The 18,695-nt window shown below is 46.0% G+C and overlaps 1 protein-coding gene across 1 annotated transcript in view; it reads right to left on the bottom strand.

Annotated features, from left to right (window-relative positions):
• The window catches only part of LOC139230174 (complement C4-like), a 231,338-nt gene that overhangs the window by 30,549 nt on the left and 182,094 nt on the right, over positions 1-18,695 (bottom strand). The window contains exons 29-31 of the mRNA XM_070862016.1: positions 17,853-18,067; positions 11,030-11,188; positions 9,279-9,338 (exon numbers count right to left, since the gene is read on the bottom strand). Of these exons, the coding sequence (XP_070718117.1) occupies positions 9,279-9,338; positions 11,030-11,188; positions 17,853-18,067 (434 nt within the window). The remainder of the gene's footprint in view (positions 1-9,278; positions 9,339-11,029; positions 11,189-17,852; positions 18,068-18,695) is intronic.

Genomic DNA, 18,695 nt, shown 5'->3' with positions numbered 1-18,695 from the left:
GCTCAGGCGTTCACTGCCACCAACGACAATACGAAGCAAATCTCTCAACACACAAGTGCAAGTGCTGCTACAAGTACTGTGAGCAAAATGATGTTATTTTCGAATTATAACGTACAGGGCAGGTCACACATAGAAACATAGAAACATAGAAAATAGGTGCAGGAGTAGGCCATTCAGCCCTTCTAGCCTGCACCGCCATTCAATGAGTTCATGGCTGAACATGTACTTCAGTACCCCCTTCCTGCTTTCTCGCCATACCCCTTGATCCCCCGAGTAGTAAGGACTTCATCTAACTCCCTTTTGAATATATTTAGTGAATTGGCCTCAACTACTTTCTGTGGTAGAGAATTCCACAGGTTCACCACTCTCTGGGTGAAGAAGTTTCTCCTCATCTCGGTCCTAAATGGCTTACCCCTTATCCTTAGACTGTGACCCCTGGTTCTGGACTTCCCCAACATTGGGAACATTCTTCCTGCATCTAACCTGTCTAAACCCGTCAGAATTTTAAACGTTTTGATGAGGTCCCCTCTCATTCTTCTGAACTCCAGTGAATACAAGCCCAGTTGATCCAGTCTTTCTTGATAGGTCAGTCCACCATCCCGGGAATCAGTCTGGTGAATCTTCGCTGCACTCCCTCAATAGCAAGAATGTCCTTCCTCAAGTTAGGAGACCAAAACTGTACACAATACTCCTGGTGTGGTCTCACCAAGGCCCTGTACAACTGTAGCAACACCTCCCTGCCCCTGTACTCAAATCCCCTCGCTATGAAGGCCAACATGCCATTTGCTTTCTTAACCGCCTGCTGTACCTGCATGCCAACCTTCAATGACTGATGTACCATGACACCCAGGTCTCGTTGCACCTCCCCTTTTCCTAATCTGTCACCATTCAGATAATAGTCTGTCTCTCTGTTTTTACCACCAAAGTGGATAACCTCACACTTATCCACATTATACTTCATCTGCCATGCATTTCCCCACTGACCTAACCTATCCAAGTCACTCTGCAGCCTCATAGCATCGTCCTCGCAGCTCACACTGCCACCCAACTTAGTGTCATCCGCAAATTTGGAGATACTACATTTAATCCCCTCGTCTAAATCATTAATGTACAATGTAAACAGCTGGGGCCCCAGCACAGAACCTTGCGGTACCCCACTAGTCACTGCCTGCCATTCTGAAAAGTACCCATTTACTCCTACTCTTTGCTTCCTGTCTGACAACCAGTTCTCAATCCATGTCAGCACACTACCCCCAATCCCATGTGCTTTAACTTTGCACATTAATCTCTTGTGTGGGACCTTGTCGAAAGCCTTCTGAAAGTCCAAATATACCACATCAACTGGTTCTCCCTTGTCCACTTTACTGGAAACATCCTGCAGCTGCACGTCCACAGATGACTCAGAGTCCACCATCAATGGTGATGAATGCTAGGCCATTAACACCTTGTTGGCGCTACGGGGGTGATCATCGTTTCCATTCATGCCGATTCAAAGAGTACATTTGCAAGGGCTGGGGAACAATGAGACACCTCCAATGAGTGTGCAGGCAAGCTGCAAAGCCTGTTAAACCTGCAAACCACTATGTTGCAGAGGAGGACAGATCCATGGAGGATAACAATGAACCAGAGCCTCAGACTGAGGAGGCAGAGGTACATGGGGGGCACACATTCACCACAAATTGTCCCCCGATAATGCTGAATGTTGAACTAAATGGATTCCCGGTGTCAATGGAACTGGACACAGGCACGAGCCAGTCCATCATGGGAAAAAAGACTTTCGAACGGTTGTAGTGCAACAAGGCCTCAAGTCCAGACTTAACTCCAGTTTGCACGAAACTAAGAACTTACACGAAAGAACGTATTCCTGTAATCGGCAGTGCTACCATAAAGGTCTCCTACGATGGAGGGATGCACAAGCTACCACTCTTGGTGGAACCGGGTGATGGTCCCACACTGCTCGGCAGGGGCTGGCTGGGAAAGATACACTGGAACTGGGACAACGTCCGAGCGCTATCGCCCGCTGACGACACTTCGTGTGCCCAGGTCTTAAACAAATTTCCTTCACTGTTCGAACCAGGCATCGGAAAATTCCAAGGAGCAAAAGTGCAGATTCACCTAATTCCGGGTGCGCGACCCATCCATCGCAAGGCGAGAGCAGTACTGTACATGATGAGAGAAAGGGTAGAGATCGAGCTAGAATGGCTGCAACGAGAGGGCATCATTTCACCAATCGAGTTCAGCGAGTGGGCCAGTCCTATTGTCCCAGTCCTTAAGGGAGACGGCACTGTCAGAACTGTGACGATTACAAAGTAACTATCAATCATTTCTCCCTGCAGGACCAATACCGACTACCAAAGGCCGATGACCTCTTTGCAACGCTGGTGGGAGGAAAGATGTTCACGAAGCTGTATCTGACTTCAGCCTACATAATGCAGTTACTGGAGGAATCATCAACACGCACAATGGTATTTTTGTTTATAACAGCTGCCTATATGGAATCTGATCAGCAGCAGCGATATTCCAGAGAAACATGGAAAGTTTACTGAAGTCGGTCCCGCACACCGTGGTCTTCTAGAACGACATCTTGCTCACAGGTTGGAACACAGTCGAGCACCTGCAGAACTTGGAGGAGGTTCTTAGTCGACTCAATCGCGTGGGGCTCAGGTTAAAACGCTCGAAGTGAGTTTTCCTGGCGCCTGAAGTGGAGTTCTTGGGAAGGAGGATTGCGGTGGATGGCATCAGGCCCACCAACGTGAAGACGGAGGCAATCGAGAGCACACTGATGCCACAGAATGTGACGGAGCTGCGGTCATTTCAGGGACACTTGAACTACTTTAGTAACTTTATACCGGGTCTCAGCACACTGCTAGAACCACTACATGTCTTACTACGAAAAGGGGGTGAATGGGTTTGGGGCAAAAGCCATGAAAATGTCTTTGTAAAAGCGAGAAAATTTTTATGCTCAAACAAATTGCTTGTGTTGTATGATCCCTGTAAGTGTTTGGTACTAGTATGTGATACGTCATCATTTGGCGTCGGGTGTGTATTGCAACAAGCTAATGATTTTGGGAAACTGCAACCAGTTGCTTATGCATCCAGGAGTCTGTCTAAGGCTGAGAGAGCCTACAGCATGATTGAAAAAGAAGCATTAGCATGTGTCTATGGGGTAAAGATAATGCATCAATACCTGTTTAGGTTAAAATTCGAATTGGAAACTGACCATAAGCCACTTATACCCCTGTTTTCCGAGAGTAAAGGGATAAATACCAACGCATCGGCCCGCATCCAGAGATGTGCGCTCATGTTGTCTGCATACAACTACGCCATCCACCACAGACCAGGCACAGAAAACTGCGCCAATGTTCTCAGTAGGCTGCCATTGCCCACCACAGGAGTGGAAATGGTGCAGCCCGCAGATCTAGCCATGGTTATGGAAGCATTTGAGAGTGAGCAATCACCCGTCACTGACCAGCAGATCAAAACCTGAACAAGCCAGGATCCCTTGTTATCTCTAGTCAAAAGCTGTGTGCTTCACGGGAGCTGGTCCAGTGTTCAAGTGGAAATGCAGGAAGAGATAAAGCAGTTCCAGTGGCGCAAAGATGAAATATCTATACAGGCAGACTGCCTTCTGTGGGGCAATCGAGTAGTAGCCCCAAGAAGGGCAGAGACACCTTCATCAATGACCTCCACAGTACCCACCCAGGCATCATAATGATGAAAGCGATAGCCAGATCCCACGTGTGGTGGCTCGGTATTGATGCGGACTTAGAGTCCTGCATTCACAGATGTAATACATGCTCGCAGTTAAGCAACGTACCCAGGGAGGTACCGCTAAGTTTATGGTCTTGGCCCTCCAAACCGTGGTCTAGAGTACACGTCGACAATGCGTCCCGTTTTTCGGTAAAATGTTCCTTGTGTTTGTAGACGCGTACTCCAAGTGGATTGAATGTGAGAAGATGTCGGCTAGCACGTCCGCTGGCACTACTGAAAGCCTGCAGGCCATGTTTGCCACACACGGCTTACCCGATGTCCTGGTGAGCGACAACAGGCCATGTTTTATCAGTGCTGAGTTCAAAGAATTCATGACCCGTAACGGGATCAAACATGTCACATCTGCCCCGTTTAAACCAGCGTCCAATGGTCAGGCAGAGAGAGCAGTGCAAACTATTAAGCAAGGCTTGAAGAGGGTGACTGAAGGCTCATTGCAGACTCGCCTATCCCGAGTCCTGCTTAGCTACCGCATGAGACCCCACTCACTCACTGGGATCCCACCTGCTGAACTGCTCATGAAAAGAGCACTTAAGACAAGGCTCTCGTTAGTTCACTCTGATCTACATGAACAGGTAGAGAGCAGGCAGCTTCAACAAAGTGCATAGCATGATAGCGCAAATGTGTCACGTGAGATTGAAATCAATGATCCTGTATTTGTATTAAATTATGGACAAGGTCCCAAGTGGCTTCATGGCACTGTCGTGGCCAAGAAGGGGAGCAGGGTGTTTCAGGTCAAACTTTCAAATGGACTAATTTACCGGAAACACTTGGACCAAATCAAACTCAGATTCACGGACTCTCCTGAGCAACCCACCTTGGACCCTACCTTTTTTGATCCCCCAACATACACACCAGTGGCAACCGACACTACGGTTGACCACGAAGCAGAACCCATCACCCACAGCAGCCCTGCAGGGCCCAACACACCAGGCAGCCCAGCAAGGCCAGCTGCACAGCAGCCCAGCAAGGGCCAACAAATTATTCAACAACACCAGCTTTCACACCGAGACGATCAACCAGGACAAGAAGGGCCTTAGATCGACTCACATTGTAAATAATTACACGACTGACTTTGGTGGGGAGTGTTGTTATATATGTGGACTTGTATTTATTCTGTACAGCCACCAGTGGTTTCATCCCCTGGAATCCCAAGGAATTCCATAATCCCTTGGGAGCACAGGTATTTAAGGAGGCTTCACAGGTTGGAGAGGCATTCTGGAGACCTGCAATAAAAGACTAAGGTCACACTTTACTTTGAGCTCACAAAGTTCAATCTGACTCTTTCTCTATTCACAACAACCACCTTTGAGGTCCTGCTTTTTAATCTCTTTCCTAGCTCCCTAAAATCTGCCTGCAGGATCTCATCCCTCTTTCTACCTATGTCATTGGTCCCGATATGGACCACGACCTCTGGATGTTCACCCTTCCCCCTCAGAATGTCTTTCAGCGTTCAGTGACAAAATGTTCGACGTTGGTGAGATGCAAACATCTAATGCTGATACCTGCTTATGTAATTGGATAAGAGTTACTTCTCAATATGAATGGACTGTTTTTATAGCATAGAATTACATAGAGTTTGCAGCACAGAAAAAGGCCATTTGGCCCAACTGGTCTATGCTGCTGCTTATACTCCGCATGTGCCATCTCCTACCATTACTCATCTACCTTTATCAGCATAATCTTCTACTCCTTTCTCCATCAGTTACTTATCTAGCTTCCCCTTAAACGAATGTATACTATTGCTCTTAACTACTCCTTGCAGTAGGAAGTTTCACATTCTAACCAATTTCTGCATAAAGAAGTTGCTCCTGAATTACTAACTGACTTTATTAGGTACTATCTTATATTGATGCCCCTAGTCTTGGTGACCCCACAAGTGGGAACATCTTCGCTACGCTTAACCTATCAAAAGCTTTAATAATCCTAAAGGTCTCTATCAGGTAACGCCTCAGCTTTCTAGAGAAAAGTGACCCAGACCGTTCAATATTTTCTGATATTTATAACCTCTCCATTCTGGTACCATCTTTGTAAATCTTTTTTGCACCTCCTCCAGTGCCTCGATATCATTTTCATAATATAGAGACCAGAACTGTGCGCAGTACTCCAAGTGCAGTCCAACCAAGGTGCGTAAAGTAACATAGAAACACAGGAACATAGAAAATATGTGCAGGAGTAGGCCATTCAGCATGATCAGCCATGCACCGCCATTCAATATGATCATGGCTGATCATGCAACTTTACTACTCCATTCCTTCTTTCTCTCCATACCCCTTGACCCCTTTAGCCGTAAGGGCCACATCTAATTCCCTTTTGAATAAATCTAAAAAACTGGCCTCAACAACTTTCTATGATAGAGAACTGTGAACCTGTGGATTTCTCTGAGTGAAGAAGTTTCTCCTCATCTCGGTACTAAATGGCTTAACACTTATTCTTAGACTGTGACCCATGGTTCTGGACTTCTCCAACATCAGGAACATTCTTCCTTAATCTAACCTGTCCAGTCCCGTCAGAATTTTATATATTTCTATGAGATACCCTCTCATTCATCTAAATTCCAGGGAATATAAGCCTAGTCAATCTTCATATGTCAGTCCTGCCATCCTGGGAATCAGACTGGTGAACCTTCGCTGCACTCCTGCAATACCAAGAATGTCCTTCCTCAGATTAGGAGACCAAAACTGTATGCTATATTCAAGGTGTGGCCTCACCAAGGCCCTGCACAGCTGCAGTAAGACCTCCCTGCTGCTATGCTCAAATCCACTTGCTATGAAGACCAACATGCCATTTGCCTTCTTCACAGCCTGCTTTACCCGCATGCCAACTTTCAATGACTGATGTGCCATGACACTCAGGTCTTGTTGCACCTCCCCTGTTCCTAATCTGTCACCATTCAGATAATATTCTGCTTTCCTGTTTTTGCCACCAAAGTGGATAACCTCACATTTATCTACATTATACTGCATCTGCCATGCATTTGCCCACTCAAGCAACCTGTCCAAGTCACCCTGCAGCCTCTTAGCATCCTCCTCACAGCTCACACTGCCACCCAGCTTAGTGTTATCTGCAAACTTGGAGATATTATGTTCAATTCCTTCGTCTCAATCATTAATGTATATTGTAAATAGCTGGGGTCCCAGCACTGAGCCCTGCAGCACCCCACTAGTCACTGCAAGCCATTCTGAAAAGGACCCGTTTATCCCGACTCTCTGCTTCCTGTCTGCCAAGCAGTTCTCTATCCACGTCAATACATTACCACATTACCCCAATACCATGTGCTTTAATTTTGCACACTAATCTCTTAGTGGGACCTTGTGAAAAGCCTTTTGAGAGTCCAAATACACCACATCCACTGGTTGTCCCTTGTCCATTCTACTAGTTACGTCCTCAAAAAATTCCAGAAGATTTGTCAGGCATGATTTCCCCTTCATAAATCCATGCTGACTTGGACCGATCCTGTCACTGCTTTCCAAATGCGCTGCTTTTACATCTTTATTAATTGATTCCAATGTTTTCCCAACTACTGATGTCAGGCTAACCGGTCTATAATTCCCTGTTTTCTCTCTCCCTCCTTTTTTAAAAAGTGGTGTTACAGTAGCTACCCTCCAGTCCATAGGAACTGATCCAGAGTTGATAGACTGTTGGAAAATGATCACCAATGCATCCACTATTTCTAGGGCCACTTCCTTAAGTACTCTGGGATGCAGACTATCAGGCCCTGGGGATTTATCGGCCTTCAATCCCATCAATTTCCCTAACGCAATTTCCTGATAAATAACGATTTCTTTCAGTTCCTGCTTCTCGCCGGACCCTCGGTCCCCTAGTATTTACGGAAGGTTATTTGTGTCTTCCTTAGTGAAAACAGAACCAAAGTATTTGTTCAATTAGTCTGCCATTTCTTTGTTCCCCATTATAAATTCACCTAATTCTGACTGCAAGGGTCCTATACTTGTCTTCATTAATCTTTTTCTCTTTACATATCGATAGAAGCTTTTGCAGTCAGTTTTTATATTCCCTGCAAGCTTCCTCTCATACTCTATTTTCCCCCTCCTAATTAAACCCTTTGTCCTCCTCTGCTGAATTCTAAATTTCTCCCAGTGCTCAGGTTTGCTGCTTTTTCTAGTCAATTTATTTGCCTCTTCCTTGGATTTAACACTATCCTTAATTTCCCTTGTTAGCCATGGTTGAGCCACATTCCCCATTTTATTTTTACACCAGATAGGGATGTACAATTGTTGGTGTTCATCCATGTGATCTTTAAATGTCTGCCATTGCCTATCCACCGTCAACCCTTTAAGTATCATTCTCCAGTCGATCCTAGCCAATTCACGTCTCATACCATCAAAGTTACCTTTCTTTAAGTTCAGGACCCTAGTCTCTGAATTAACTGTATCAATCACCTTCTTAATGAAATATTCTACCATATTATGGTCACTCTTCCCCAAGGGGCCTCGCATAACAAGATAGCTAATTAATCTTCTCTCATTACACAACATCCAGTCTAGGATGGTTCCTCGACATATTGGTCCAGAAAACCATCCCTTATACACTCCAGGAAATCCTCTTCCACCAGTTTGGTTAGCCCAATCTATACGTAGATTCAAGTCACCCCCATGATAATTGCTGTAGCTTTATTGCACGCATCCATAATTTTCTGTTTGATGCCATCCCCAAACTCACTACTACTGTTTGGTGGTCTGTACACAACTCCCACTACCATTTTCCACAGCTCTACCCATACAGATTCCACATCATCCAAGCTAATGTTTTTCTTTACTATTGCGTTAATCTCCTCTTTAACCAGCAACGCTACCCCACCTCCTTTTCTTTTCTGTCTATCCTTCCTGAATTTTGAATACCCTTGGGTGTTGATTTCCCAGCCATGGTCACCCTGGAGGCATGTCTCCGTAATCCCCATTACATCATATCTGTTAACAGCTATCTTCGCAGTTAATTCATCCACCTTATTATGAATGCTCCTCGCATTGAGACACAGAGCCTTCAGGCTTGCTTTTTAAGACTCTTTGTCCTTTTAGAATTATGTTGTAACATGGCCCTTTTTGAGTTTTACCTTTGATTTCTCTGCTCTCCACTTTTCCTTATCTCCTGTCCACCTTTTGCTTCTGCCTCCATTTTACTTCCCTCTGTCTCCCTGCATAGATTCCCATCTCCCTGCCATATTAGTTTAAACCGTCCCTAACAGCACTAGCAAATGCTCCCCCTAGGACATGTAGGGGGTTGGGGTCGAGAGACACCAATGCGGTGTAGGGGTGGATGGGCTGGAATTTCAAGACTTGGTCATACACCTTAGTAGTAAAATTAATTTGTCCTCAAATAGCATAAAGTCCGGAACAGCAGTGGGTTCATAGAGTATAGTGGGCCTTGAGCAAGCTCAAAACCTTTTGTTTCATCATGATATTTGCCAACAGATTGTGTATGTTCATTCGTGGTGGTACAACACCAGGAAATAAGTTGTTTAAACAATGCACAACTTCAAAGTATTTACTCACAGTGAGCGTTCCATTCCCTCTACCCGATAGATCGATGTTAATGTTGTCACCCACGGGGAACTACCATGAGACAAAATGAGTTACGTATTATGAAACAGGGTACAGTGTATAGTTTACAAATCAAGAGGCTGAAATTCACCCCCGCCGGGAACAGGTCACACCTACTGTTTCTTGTATTTTGGCCACCGCAATTGATGCGACGGTACATCTTGCGAAATTCAGCTCTTTGTTGCTTTTTTTTGAGCGGGCGAAAGTCGGTCATGATGGGGGTGGGATTGGGGCTGGGAATGGAGTGACTGTCATAATGGGGGCGGAAGTGGCGCGGGACGGGTTCTCCACCGCTGTCAGGCATCATCGCGCTGGCGCGTCACAACATCTCTCCCCTTCAGTTAAACTGGAGAGCTACAGCGAGCTCTACAACTGTTTAAGTTAGGTCCAGTGAGCGACCAGGAAGGGGTTCAGTCAGGTTAGCATCCAAGAGAGATGGAATCGGAGAGGGAGGGAGTGGGGAGAGAGGGGGTGTCGGAAGGGGAGAGATGGAATGGGAGGGTGGGGAGAGGGGGAAATGGCTTCAGAGGGAGATAGAAGGAATGGGAGGCAGAGGGAATCAGAGGTGGGGAGAGGGGGAAAGAGAGCAACTCGGAGAGAGAGGAAACTGGAGGGAGAGGGGGAGAGAGTGAATCAGAGGGAGAGAGATAGGAAGTGGAGGGAGAGGGAATCAGGAGCTAAAGAGAGAGAATTGAAAGGAGAGAGAGTGGGAATCAGGGAGGGTAGAGATGGGAATCGTAGGGGAGCGGGAGGGGAGAGGAGGTCAGGAACTCAGGGAGAGGAGGTAAGGAACTCGTTGGACAGTGTAAAGAATATGCAGAGCACGGTGGGCATGGTGGAAGAAGGTGATTCAGGTCGAAAGCGGGTGGGGGGGGGGATTTGAGAGCGATAATGTGATTCAGATGGTAATATCATTCACGTTATTCCAACACCACCCCTTTATACCACCATAACTTTCTCCCTCTCCTCCCCCTGCACCAAGTTTATTTCTCGGAAAGCTGGGTCTGTGCATGGCAAGTGACATCATTGGACTGGATTAAGTCCAGGAATCACAGCACTGTCGCTATTCACTTCATACACAATAAACATGTTAACAATCTGTGACACACACACAATGCACCACCAAGGCGGCAAGGGAGGTGGGGAAGGTCAGGCACTTGGACGGGGGGGGGAGATTGTCAGAAACTTGGGTGGAGAAAGTCAGGAACTTGGGTGTGGGAAGTCAGGAATGTGGGAGGGTTGTGAATAGGTCAGGAACTATGGTTGGTAAGTGGAGGAGGTCAGGAACTTGGACGGGGAGGGGGAGTGGGTCAGGAACTAGGGCAGGGAGGGGAAGGAGGTCAGGTCAGGGACTATGGCCGTGGGGGCAGCAACTTGTTTGTGGGGTGGGAGAAGGTCTTAACCCGTGAGTGTGAGCCCTGCCTGTTCCAAGTGAGCTCTGTTCTGTCTGGAGTCAGCAGTCAGAATGGTTCGAATTACACTTTGCAAAGTCACTGATTGCACAGGCAGGGTGGTTCTAATTACACATTCCAGGCAAACTGTTGGGTGTGTCTTGTCCTCCAAGGGGATCAATCAGCACATCATCAAAGGGGACCAATATGAGCTTTAGGTGTTGCAAATAAGCATGTCCATAAAAGAATGCATCGAAATCTAGCCAATGTATACATTGAAACTGCAGAATTGCCTTTGGATTCCATTCTTACCTTCAGCTCATCCTGTATCAAAGCGTTACTTCTCTCTATTTTGATAATTTTCTTGCCACTTCTACCAGGACTGCTGAATATAAACTGAAGATCTACTTCCTCCGGCAGAAAGGTAGCAATGCTGTACTCTGACAGTGCTTCCAGGGCAATCACCGTGTCCTTGTCAACAGAAAGAGAGGAAGTACATTAAAATGTGCCCATTAACTAACTGACGGATGGATTAGTGCTGAACCAATGTGCTAACTGGTGTTGTTTGTAACTTGTATGGAAAGCAGGTATAAGAACAATTCTCATCTGCCATTGGATGCCAAGCATGACCTGAGGCACTTTGGGTAAAGGATTCCGTATCAGGCAAACCGCTGCTAAAAATTTGCCTTAAATCCAATCCTGTCGGGCTAGAAATTCGTTTCGGGCAGTGGCACAAATCGGGCAGTATCGGATCTGCTGCCCGTTACAGAGCCTGACAGTCCATCCATTAACTGCAGTGGAATGTCCAGGCCCTTATGCCCGAGCTTTTTCAGTGAAATAATGGCCACGGAATGGGGAATGTTACAGGAAGCTGAAACTAATCTCTATTCATGAGCAATTTTAACCTAACTCACCGGGCAGGAATCCCACAGGATCGGGTGGAACGTATGTTTTACAACCGCCCAATATTGACTTCGATGGAGAGTAAAATTGGATGGGGTGCTAAACCAGAATTGCACCCAATGCTGTCAGGTTCCCGACAAGCGGGTTAGGTTAAAATTGCCCCATTAAACTAACGTCCACTAAATAATTTACTATGGTGATTGGCTGGAATTTATGTTAATAGAGTAGTTATTTGCAACAACTTTTTTATGTCCTTCTGCACATGCGCGTCTTGGACTCCGCCCCCTGTTTGCACAAGTGTGCTCGATCCAGTCGTGCATGCGCAGTGCGACATACGAGGAATCCGGATGTGAGGTCGAACCAGGAACCACGTGGAGCTCATTGTCGCTGGAGCTGGTTCAAGGGCTTTTGGATTATCTCCAGGATCTTTGCCTAAAAGATCACCATGACTAGCTACACTAATATTTTTGCCGCATTCTGTGGGAGCGAAAATTCAGAGGTAGTGAGAGACGGGGGAGAGAGAGAGACTGTAGGGGGAGAGAGACTGGGGGTGGGGGAGGGGGAAGAGTGAGACTGGGTGGAAAGAGCGACTGGGGGTGGGTGGAAGAGATTGGGTAAGTGTGAGGAAACTGGAGAGAAAGAGGGAGACAGAGGGAAAAAGAGAGAGACTTGGGAGAGAGAGAGAGAGGGGGGAAGGGTGACAGAGACCGGAGGGGGAGAGAGACTGGAAGAGTGAGAGAGTCAGGGGGGAGAATTTGAGACTGAGGAGAGAGAGACTGGGGGGAGAGAGAGAGACTGGGGGAGGAGTGAGAGAGTGGGGCAGAGAGAGACTTGGAGAGAGACAGAGAGTGAGGCTGGTGGGGGGAGAGAGGGAGACTGGGGAGAGAGATAGAGTAAGGCAGAGAGAGTGAGAGACTGGGTAAGAGAGAGTGCCTGGGTAGAGAGAGAGCTTGGGGGAGAGAGAAAGAGTGGAGCAGAGAGAGAGAGTGAGAGAGACTTGGGGAGAAAGAGAGATTGGGGTAGAGAGAATGGGAAAAGAGAGAGAAACTTGGGGAGAGAGAGGGGATGGTGGAGAGGTGATCAGAGGGGAAAGAGTGAGAGGGAACTCAGGGAAGACGCATCTCGTTCTTCCCACACCACCGCCTTTGCACCCGCACTATGTTTTCCCTCTCCTCCCTCGATACCTGGTTGATTTCTTGGAAAGCTCGGTGCCTGCGTGGCAAGTGACATAATTGGAGCAGATGAAATCCAGAAGTCAAGACACTGTCAGTATTCACTTGCTACCCAATAGACCTGTTAACAATCCGTGACCCACATCTGTAGCATGGCATGTTGTGGGGTGGGTGAGGGGGGTGGCGGTAAGGTCAAAACCTGGCCTGGAATGGACAGGAAAATGGGCTGGAGGGAAACACGAACTTGGGCTGGGGTTCAGGAATTTGGAAAGGGCTGTCAGGAACCTAGGCTGAAATGGGGAAGGAACTTGGACTGGCGGGAGGGAGGGGAGCGGGGGGGAAAGGAATCTGGGCTTGGGGGGTCAAGAACTTGGGCTGGGATGGGGACAGGGACTTGGGCTGGGATGGGGACAGGGACTTGGGCTGGGATGGGGACAGGAAATTGAGCTGGGGGATGGGGCAGGAACTTGGGCTGGGTGTGTCAGGAAATTGGGCTGGGTAGGTTAGGAACTTGGGCTGGGGGATGGGGCAATAACTGTGGCTGGGATAGGGCAGGAACATGGGCTGGGATGGTGAAGTTACCTGAGCACACAAGGGCAGGAACTTGGCCAGGGGATGTCAGGAACCTGAGCTGGGGTCAGGGGGTGGGGGCGTGGGAGATGTACTTGGGCTGGGGCTGGCAGGAACTTGGGTTGGGGGCGTCAGGAACTTGGGCTGGGATGGAGCAGAAACTTCGGCTGGAGGATGGTGCAGGATCTTGGGCGCTGGCAAGGGGTGGTCTTAACCTGTAAGAATGAGCTCTCTTCTGTCTGGAGACGGCAGTCAGAATGGCTCGAATTACACTTTGCAAAATCACTGAGAACTTGAGCTGAACAGTTCTAATTGCTCACTGCAGAGAAACTGCTGAGTGTGTCTTATCCTCCAAGGGACCAAACAGTAATCAGGGGACCCAATCAGAGAATTGTACTGTTGCAAATTAACACATCCTTTTGTTTACGTATTAATGTAGTAAGAAAGAAAGACTTGGATTTATATAGTGCCTTTCATGACCACCGGATCACTTAACTTGCTTTACAGCCAAGGAAATATTTTTGGAGTGCAGTCACTGTTGTAATGTGGGAAACGCAGCAGCCAATTTGCACACAGCAAGCTCCCACAAACAGCAAGGTGATAATGACCACAAAATCTTTTTTTGTGTTGATTGAGGGTTTTAATATTGGCCCCAGGACGCTGGGGATATCTCCCCTGCTCTTTTTCAAAATACTGCCATGGGATCTTTTCCATCCATCTGAGAGAGCAGTCGGGGCCTTGGTTTAACATCTCATCCAAAAGACGCACCTCCAACAGTGCAGTGTTCCTTCAACACTACACTGGAGTGTCAGCCTAGTTTTTTTGAGGGGGCTGAATGTTCTTGGAGTGGGACTTGAACCCACAACCTTCTGACTCAGTCGGTGAGAGTGCTACCCGCTGAGCCAGTGTACTTCAGTTCAAAAACCAACGCGATTTACTTTCAAATATTGAAAACCTGCCAATTGCAAAGGATAATTGTCTACATTTTGTATCAGAAGTGCAGCTGGCAATTCCAGTATTCAGAAACATTACAGGATACACCAGCACTGGTAAAAACACTGCAACGTCAAAGCAGCAGCGTGTCAGGGAAAATCTGTCCATCTTGGAGGGTGTAGATAATTGTCCAGTATTTACACAACAACCAATAACAGACATCAAGGAAAACACATCTTCTTGTATGAATGTTTGAATGTAAAACCCTCACAGTTTCTGTATGTATTTTCAGCACTCATATTTAAAAGGTGCACAGGGTGGAGTTCTGCTTTGGGCGCAATGGATGATCTTGGCGCAAATTGCACTCAAAATTGCACTGGTTTTATGAAGTTTTTTTTCTCTTGCGTTTCTGCTCAAACTCATTTGCGTATCGCTGGAAAAAAAAATCTTCCTGCAACCAGTGCAATCAGGCAACATCTTACAAAATATTTTAAAATATTCCTTGATATATTCAAGAGTGATAACTTGGTACAGTTTAATTAATAAGGCTGAAAATGTGCTTATCACATTAAATAGTATTTTTAATCAGAACACCAATCCACCTTGGTATCGATTTTCCAAAATTCCCTAGATTCTCGAATGGTCCAAGTGGATTGGAATGTAGCAAATGTAACATCGCGATTCAAGAAAGGAGGGAGAGAGAAAACAGGGAACTATAGGCTAGTTAGTCTGACATCAGTCATCGGGAAAATGCTGGAATCTATTGTTAAGGATTAGGGCACTTAAATAATCAAAATATGATTAGGCAGAGTTAATATGGTTTGATGAAAGGGAAATTGTGTTTGATAAATTTATTAAAGTTTTTTGAGAATGTAACTAGCAGGGTAAATAAAAGGGAACCAGTGGATGTAGTATATTTGGATTTACAAAAGGAATTCGATAAAGTGCCGCATAAAAGGTTATTACACAAGATGCAGGCTCATAGGTTCGGGGTAATACAGTAGCATGGATAGAGGATTGGTTTGCAGAAAGAAAACAGAGGGTAGTGATCAATAGGTCTTTTTCAGGTTGGCAAGCTGTAACTAGTGGGGTGCCACAAGGATCAGTGCTGGGGCCTCAGCTATTTACAATCTATATTAATGACCTAGATGAAGGGACCGAGTGTAATGTATCCAAGTTTGCTGATGATACAAAGCTAGGTGGGACAGTAAACTGTGAGGAGAATACAAATGTTTCCAAAGGGATATAGATAGTCTAAGTGAGTGGGCAGTATGGTGTTAGGTGGAGTATCATGTAAGAAAATGTGAGGTTATTCACTTTGGTAGGAAGAATAGCAAAAACAAATATTTTTAAATGGTGAGAAACTTTTAAATGTTGGTGGTCAGAAAGATTTGGGTATCCTCGTGCAAAAACACTGAGCGCTAGCATGCAGGTACAGCAAACAATAAGGAAGGCAAATGGCATTTTGTCCTTTATTGCAAGGGGGTTGGAGTATAAGAGTAAAGAAGTCTTGCAACAGTTCTCCAGGGCGTTGGTGAGACCACACCTGGAGTACTGTGCACAGTTCTGGTATATTTGCTTTGGAGGTGGTGCAACAATGTTTCAATAGTTTGATTCCTGGGATGAGAGGGTTGTCCTATGATGAGAGATTGTGTAGAATGGGCCTATACTCTCTGGAGTTTAGAAGAATGAGAGGTGATCACGTTGAAATATACAAGATTCTGAAGGTGATTGACAGAGTGGATGCTGAGAGGTTGTTTCCCTTGGCTGGAGTGTCTGGAACTAGGAGGCATCGTCTCAGGATAAGGGGTCGGCCTTTTAAGACAGATGATGAGCAATCTCTTCACTCAGCGGGTTGTGAATCTTTGGAATGTTCTGTCCCAGAGGGCTGTGGATGCTGAGGCTTTCAGTATATTTAAGGCTGAGGTAGAATATGTTTTGCAGTCTAGGGGAATCAAGGGATATGTAGATCAGGCAGGAAATTGGAGTTGATGTCCATGATCAGCCATGATCTTATTGAATGTCGAAGCAGGCTTGAGGGGCCTTATGGCCTATTCCTGTTTCTTATGTTCTCCTGCGAGTAACATGGTTTTAAATGACTGAAAATGATACAGAGACATTTGCTATTTATATTGGGATACAGTATCAGTTCCTTAGAAAATTAAAAATAAATATTGAAAAGCTTTTAAAATGTGCCTAATCGTGGCCTTGCACCCAAAAAGTGCAGTTTAATTTTTAGATCCTCCACAAAGACCCAATTAGCAGAAACTTACCATGATGAGCAATTCGATCTGGGGGCAAGGCCAAGTTTGTGAGTAGGGGCAGCTTCTACATAAGAACACAAGAAATAGAAGCAGGAGTTGGCCATTTGGCCCCTCGAGCCTGCTCCGCCATTTAATAAGATCTCGGCTGATCTGGTGTTGGCCACAACTCCACTTCCCTGCCCACTCCCCATAACCCCTGAATCCCTTATCGTTCAAAAATCTGTCTGTCTCCGCCTTAAATATATTCAGACCCAGCCTCCACAGCTCTTTGGGGTAGGGAATTCCAATGATTCACGACCCTCAGAGCAGAAATTCCTCCTCATTTCTGTTTTCAATCGGTGGCCCCTTATTCTGAAACTATGCCCCCTAATTCTAGATTCCCCCGCGAGGAGAAGCATCCTCTCTGCATCTACCCTGTCTTAGCCCCCTCAGAATCTTATATGTTTCAATAAGATCACCTCTCATTCTTCTAAACTCCAGCGAGTACAGGCCCAACCTGCTCAATCTTTCCTAATAAGACAAGCACTTCATCTCAGGAATCATTCCAGCGTGATATTTACTTAATCCAGCGTTAATGTCGCGTAAATTCAATTTGTGCTGGGCATAATCTTTGCTTAGAATTTTGCGATGTTTTTCGCAGATTTCACCAATTTTGGGCGAATTGCAGCAAAAGAGAACAGTGCAACCGATTGGAAACTCCATGTCGCTGTTACATTGGACTGAAACATGATGTACCGCGTAAACAAGTGAGATAAACAAAAAAAACATCTGGCATTTTCTCAAAATAAAACTGATCATTTGAGATGTTTTTTAAAAAGTGCATTCAGGGGATGTGGGCATCGCTGACAAGGCTGGCATTTATTGCCCATCCCTAATTGCCCTTGAGGAGGTGGTGGTGAGCTGCCTTCTTGAACCGCTGCAGTCCGTGTGGTGAAGGTACTCCCACAGTGCTGTTAGGGAGGGAGTTCCAGGATTTTGACGCAGCGACGATGAAGGAACTGCCGATACAGTTCCAAGTCAGGATGTTGTGTAACTTGGAGGGCAACGTGGACGTGGTGGTGTTCCCATGTGCCTGCTGCTCTTGCCCTTCTAGGTGGTAAAGGTAGCTGGTTTAGGAGGTGCTGCTGAAGAAGTCTTGGCGAGTTGCTGCTGTGCATCTTGCAGATGCATTTGTAAGATATTGGGTGCAGAAAACAACAAAGAAAATCTTATCTCCCCAGTGCATCAACATATTCTGTCATTGGATGTAAACTAAATGCAATCAGTTTCTTAATTAGGAAATATAAAATGTACCTGTGTTGAGCGGAAACCTCCATCGTAGTTCCGTTGCTCCGTTAACCATTTTACAATGGCGTTTGCGTAGTAGAGATTTTTCATGGCTATTGTCTGGAGCAAGGCGTATGAAGTGGTCTCGACTGATATAGCTGATGCCGGAGGTACACGCCCTAGATTGCTTTCTTTATCGTGTAGCGTTGTTTCATCAGCTTTCCAATGGCGGGTATTATTTTCTGTTTTATGTTTCAAACACAAACAGATTACGAGAATTAATGCTTGTAAATCGGAATGTGAGCTGTCTCCGGCCGCACTAGAGCAACAAGATCAAATCCAAAAGCAAGAATGTGGTGTGAACAGCAAAGATTTAGCCTGATATCATTTCAGTCCTGGTCACCACCGTGACTGTTCAAACTGCAACTGAATGTTATACAACACAAGAAAACTGGTTTTCAGCAAAGCAAGACTCAATTGGTCGTGCAACGATTAAAATGAACTTCAATCGATGGATTTGAGAGTAAGGACATCTTCCATTTATATAGCGCCTTTATCGCAGTAAAAGATCCCAAAGCTCTTCACAGGAGCGCTAAAGAAACATAGATATGTAGAAACATAGAAACTTGGACAAGAATTGACACTGATCCTCATCATGAAATATTAGGAGAGGTGCTTTAATGCATGATAAAACAGGTAGATTATTAGGGACATCGTAAAGGAGGGAAGAGGGGTAGCGAGGTGGAGCGGTTAAGGGAGGGAATTCCAGAATTTAGGGTCTAGGCAACTGAAGGCACGGCCGCCTATGGGGAGGCAAAGGAAGTGTGGAGAATTGGGATAACACAGAAATCTGGGAGGATTTGAAGCTGT

Source organism: Pristiophorus japonicus, chromosome 19 (genome assembly GCF_044704955.1).
Source record: "Pristiophorus japonicus isolate sPriJap1 chromosome 19, sPriJap1.hap1, whole genome shotgun sequence".
NCBI lineage: Eukaryota > Metazoa > Chordata > Chondrichthyes > Pristiophoridae > Pristiophorus > Pristiophorus japonicus.
The sequence above is the reverse complement of the archived record's forward strand: the minus strand, read 5'-3'. Positions and strand labels throughout refer to the sequence as shown.